A 6051-nucleotide genomic window follows, 5' to 3' on the forward strand; every position below is an offset into this window, starting at 1 on the left:
AGTGTTGTTAAAGATTAGTAGTTTTATTTTGCTTTATTCCAAATATTGTGCTTTTTAACAGCCCAAATTTTCCTGCCATTGTATGAGCAATAATATGTATGATACAGTTTAAGCAACAGCATTGAAATGCGCTTTATTTTGTAGCCTTCTGCTGTTCTTTAATCTAATACGTCCAAATTTAGATATTATTTCTTTGCATTTTGTAGCCTTACAGCACTTTGATAGTTCTAAATGTGTACATTGTCTAAATGATTTTCTCCATCTTGTCTTAAAGAAACACATTTGCTTGAGGTACATTTTAAATACATAACTTTTACAAGAAGTTGTACCTCTACTTAGGCAACTTTTCTTCTTTAATAACAACTTTTTGTATTCTTTGTGTTCCTGTAAATGTGAAGTTTAAGACCAGTTTGTCAGCAAAGCCTCTCCACTAAACTTTCATGGAGATCATTCTTCACATAGATGCAACATGTGTCTGTCTGAAAACCTGTGTGTTGCTCTCCACTCCATATATAAGGAGAATAAGCAAGAACAGAGCCTCACAGTGTTGCACATTGTTCCTTAAATGATTTCATAATGTTAAAGAAGACTGTATGAATGGTCATATAATGATTGATTTCCAAGACTGTTGACTTATAGTGTGATTAGAGGACATGTTATATGAAATAATAATCTTAAAAAAAAAAAAAAAACCTTTCAAATTTTAGGTTTTGCCTTATACACCATCTGTAATCCAGCTGCAGTCATGGTCAGGCCTCAGCAGTGTACCTGAACCACCTTTAGTTACCACTTTATGGACATTTATTCACCGAACAGACAAGATGATTTGGCATTTATTGCATTATTGCTGCAACTCTGCATACCGGTGAGTCACATGACCGCGCCGCGTTCACGCAACCCTGTCCCTCCGCGGCTCTGCTCCTCCTGCGCAATGTGCGCATTGTCTGCTGTCATCTTGGCGCAGCACCCTGGTCAGGGCAGGGAACTATCTCCTCTCATCACCGCAGGCTCTCGGAGGTGACCGCGTGAAACGATGGGCAACAGAGACGACGAGTACGACTTCTTGTTCAAAGGTAAGAGAACCAGCTGCAGCTCGTGACTGACGCTGTTTGGCGGTTTTTAAAGCTGGGAAACCGGCTAAGTTAGCATGCTAGCTGCGTTAGCGTCAGCTTTAATAGGCTGTCAGCTGCTGGTGGCAGCTAACGGTAGCTAGCTAAACTGTTCTTAAAGCTAGCACTAGTTTTCAGACTTATCACGATTTAATTAATCTCGCATTTATTGTGTAGTTTAACTGGGCTACCGCTTTTATTTGTGTAGAGGTTTGATGCTAACGGTTTGTTTTGCTACACGGGTTTTACAGAAAGTAGGGCGTGTTGGTGTTTTAGTCCGGCAAGCTAGCAGCTAGTCAGATCGATGGGGCGATTACTTTTGCAGTAATTAAATTTAACTTTATTGTCTTTATAAATAGCTTTTACGTACTTAAAAACACACACAAAAAGCCATTTAATCAGAAGTGCCAGCAGAGGCCTGTTTTCTCTAATATGCCTTCTGAAATCATCAATTTAATAGAAAACAGTAGTTGTCTTTGTGGGAAACTAAACCTGTCGCCTGAGGGAGGAAACTCACTCCATGTGAAGACGAAACTTTGGTGTGGCTTTTTTTTAAAAGTTGCAGTTGGCAGATGTCTGCTCCCATTGATCACAGGTACTTCCCAAACAACCGCATTGTCTTTCATGGCCAAAGGTGTTTTTTTTTGAGGGCACACAATCATAGATCTCACCTGACTGGACCACTGAGTCACTGATCACATGATCCTTTTACACCTAGGATTCCTGTGTTATGTTGAAATACTCCAACATAACAATCATATGACTACGTGTTACTGTCAGACATGTCAACTCCCAAAAGATGCCATTCTTCTTTCCATACATGTGTTCATTTTATCCTGCAACTAATTCGATAGACCGGTTGATGTGAAGGACCATGGAACCTGTTGATTTATTTATCTTTTTGCTTAGTTACCGACACTTGTGAGCATAAATATCATTCAAATCTGTAGTTTTGCATGCCTTATGTGAATCAGATAGAACAATATTTGTTTTTGTTTAGTACTTATTTGTGAAAGTACAGCAGGAAAAAACAGCCCAGGTTTCAGCCCAGCGAGGCTGTTGGACACTGAATGGAGGATAGTGATGACTCGTAACAGGAACAGAGAGGCCTTGAGAAACTGTTGAGTCAGATTTCCCAGAGCAACGTATTGGCAGCTTCTTCCTGCCTGAGTCCCAACAGGGCAAACTCTGATAAGGATTTCTGTGACCAGATAGAGAGTCAGCACTTTCACCGTGGCTGGAGAGCGTCTATGGTCCATCAGTTTACAATATTAATGTTTATTGTTCTGCACCTGAACATCATGAGTTTGGTTGTTGCTGTTAATGTACACTGTCACTTTAAAATAAAGAATTCCTGCACTGGTCACAGACTGACTAACTGCTGGAATGCTTTTAAACCTGAGAGCTACAGTGTCCTTAAGCACCAGTCATCTAATGTTGAAATGTCACTTTTGGTTCTAGTTGTGCTAATCGGTGACTCTGGAGTCGGGAAGAGTAACCTGCTGTCCCGCTTCACGAGAAATGAGTTCAACCTGGAGAGTAAGAGCACCATCGGGGTGGAGTTTGCCACCCGCAGCATCCAGGTGGACGGCAAGACGATAAAAGCTCAAATCTGGGACACAGCTGGGCAGGAGCGCTACAGAGCCATCACCTCAGCGTGAGTTTGTGTTGTTGTATGCAGTATTTATTAGTATTGTGACAACTGTAATGTTTACACACTTGGACGTAGATGCCTCCTCACTAAAAAGTAGCTGCTGTGTGAGCCCTTTGGGATGCTGAAGGTTATGCCTGAAGCACACAAGTCCAACTTTACGTCTGTTATGTAAAGGCAGTTTCCAAATTCTTTCACACCAGGTCTGTGCGTGACATGTACAGTCTTCCAAAAATGTAGTTTACGTGTGTAAAATAGTTTACTTTTATAGAAACGTTTACACGTTTTTTTACCCTCAACAAATATGACAGAGAGCATTCCAGTGACTCCTTGTTTTCTCTTCACCTCTTCACTGTCACCAGGTATTATCGGGGTGCAGTCGGGGCTCTCCTAGTTTACGACATCGCCAAGCACCTGACGTACGAGAACGTGGAGCGCTGGCTGAAGGAGCTGAGGGACCACGCTGACAACAACATCGTCATCATGCTGGTGGGAAACAAGAGCGACCTCCGTCACCTCAGAGCCGTGCCCACTGACGAGGCTCGGGCATTCGCAGGTAAATCAAGGCAAAAGGGAGGGAGACACATCATCATGTAACCATTATCATGTAGCTCAATAGTCTCTGTAACTTTGTTCACCTTTAAAATGCATCTTACTTCTCTTCCCACATCAGAAAAGAACACTCTCTCATTTATTGAGACATCAGCGTTGGACTCCACTAATGTAGAAGAAGCATTCAAGAACATTTTAACAGGTAGGAAGCATAATGCACTCAGAACCTCCTGAAGGCTTCGTTCCATCCATCATTCAGATTATATTATTAATTAATGTAGGATAAAATAAACTCGTACACGTCCATGTGTCAGACTCATAAAGTTTGAACATAGTTTTGTGTGAGGTCTGTAAACTAACATTTAAACTAACTTCAATGTATCTGAAGCCAGTCTGGCTTTTAGTTTTTGGTGGTAATCAAAGGATGGAAGTAACAAATTACATTTACTCTGCTTACTGTAACAAAGCCATAGCTCACAGAATTTTTATGTCTCCATGCTGGCTGTGATTATTCTCACTATTGTGGGATTTCTTGAATGTCTTAAAGGGAATTTCTCTGAATTTGGGATAAATGTTGTCTTGGACTCGAGGATTATTTGATTAAAATTGGTGTTCAAGGTAGCTTTTAGCTCACAAAAGGTTTTTGGCCATAAGTCACAAATCAATATACTAATGAGGGCAAAATTTTCACACAAATGATAAAGTGATGACATATTATATCCAAAAGTCAACTTTGCTTGAACGTCATGTTGTTCTCTCAACACCATAGCTCAATAAAAGAAGTGACCATAGTTCACTTTTTTTTTTTAGATACCAATATCGTGACTCAAATCTTGACCGCCCAACTTTTACGTTTTCTGTAGACGTTGGATGATTCGGGACAAACATGGATGTGAACTGTAACTCCACTAATTGGCAGCAGCAGTTAGTGGAGTTACAGCAGCAGCAGTGAGCAGCAGTGAACGGGCGTTTCCTCCATCAGCAGTCACCGCACTGTGTCCACCATCAGTAGCAGTGGCGGCGGTGGCACTTTATTCTGTAGCTTTACAATCATTTAATAGTTCCAAATGTACATGTTGTTTATTCACTTTTCCCCGTCTTATTGTAAAGTACCACAGTAACACATACGCATTTTGTAATGTTGATTTTTTTTTTTTTTTTTACAAGTAATTTTCCTTAGTCAAGCTTTTTCTTTAATAAAATATTTTAGTGTGTTTACACTCCTGGAAATGTGACATTGAAGAGCAATCAGTTTGTCAGCAAAAACCTCTGAAGCATCTCAGGAGCATTTAGCCCTTTTCAGTCTGGGAACTCTCTACAAAGATATCACTTATCATTCTTGTTGAAGTATGTCATATATTTAAACTGCACAGTTAATATTTAGAGAAGTTGAAAGATGACTGAGGAGTGTGAACTTATCAAGAGCCTCACATCGTTGTTTTCTCCTTGAATTTCTCTCTGCAGAAATCTACCGCATCGTGTCACAGAAGCAGATAGCCGACAGATCCGCTCATGACGAGTCTCCTGGCAACAACGTCGTAGATATAAGCGTCCCGCCGACCACCGACGGCCAGAAGGGCAACAAGCTGCAGTGCTGCCAGAGTCTGTGACGCTCAGTCCCCCGACTCTCATCCTGTCCTACACATTCACCTCCACGTCACATCACCTGTGCACTTTTTCTCCCCGTGGCTCTGCTCACAGCCAACTCCGCCAACACTTTATCCTCTTTGATTTTTTCTACCTTTACATTCTGTTTTATATAAATAGTACTTTTGAAGTCACTCGTGCTCTTCTCTTCTGCCATGAAAGAAAAATTTCAGAAGCCTTTATGTCACTTGGTCGGTCAAGTTGTTCATGGAGTCGGTGCGAAGGTTCCTGCAATGCAGGGACGAGACGGTCGTCGCTGTTTAAATGAAGCCTGTGAAGTTGTTGGAACTCTGCTGAAACGCCGTCACGCATCAGGAGGTTGTGGAATGCATTTCAATGGTTACCACTAGATGGTGCTGTGTAAATATACTACAGACGGTTACTCCAGCCTGGTGAAGCAGTATTACGCGTTTGACAGTGTGGTTCTTACTTCTTTCGTACATCAGTTAAGTTATCATGCCAAAAATGTCCTCATTATGTATTTATTGAAGAATATTTGGCTTAAGTTGTCGTTGTTTTTCTTTCAGTTGAAGAACTGTAAAAAAAAAAAAATTGAATTTACAATAAAATTCTTGACTTAAACAGTTCTTTGGGTTTATATTTACTTGCTGAACGTTGTTTTTTCTCTAGTTTGGTTTAATGAGTTTGCTTTAATCAAGTTACTGGCAAGTGCTTTTACTCAAGTACAAAAATAAGCCCTATAGTTTACTGTGGTGGTACTTTACATTTCTACACAGTTCAGAGGGTAATATTTAAGTTCTCACTTTGGCAGCTACAGGAAGTTATTTTCAGATATTAAATCTAAAAATTTATATTAAATAGGTAAAAATAGGTTCTACTTTCATTGCGTTAAAATGCTGCTTACATGTTAAAGCATAATTAGATTAAATATATGAATGATAAACATTTTCAACACTTTGAATAAGAGCCTTTCTCATTATATTGATAATACTTTGCACTGACACTACATTTACAAAGGTAAGATTTTAAACGCAGAAGCTGAACTTGTCATATTTTGTAATTAGGGTCTGAGCACTACAGTGCGTAGGACCCCATTGTAACCATTGTGATTATTATTATTTATTATTATTT

General features: G+C 40.0%; 1 protein-coding gene across 1 annotated transcript; it reads left to right on the plus strand.

Moving 5' to 3' along the window:
- Positions 1–908: 908 nt before the first annotated feature.
- LOC103369191 (ras-related protein Rab-11B) lies at positions 909–5546 on the plus strand. Its single transcript, XM_008297846.1, has 5 exons — positions 909–1073; positions 2571–2766; positions 3123–3316; positions 3434–3514; positions 4777–5546. Exons 1-5 carry the CDS (start codon positions 1034–1036, stop codon positions 4920–4922), a joined length of 657 nt encoding a protein of 218 aa, XP_008296068.1. The 5' UTR covers positions 909–1033; the 3' UTR covers positions 4923–5546.
- Positions 5547–6051: the final 505 nt, after the last annotated feature.

The sequence above is a fragment of the Stegastes partitus genome, unplaced genomic scaffold, assembly GCF_000690725.1.
Source record: "Stegastes partitus isolate 25-593 unplaced genomic scaffold, Stegastes_partitus-1.0.2 Scaffold1252, whole genome shotgun sequence".
NCBI classification, from domain to species: Eukaryota; Metazoa; Chordata; class Actinopteri; family Pomacentridae; genus Stegastes; species Stegastes partitus.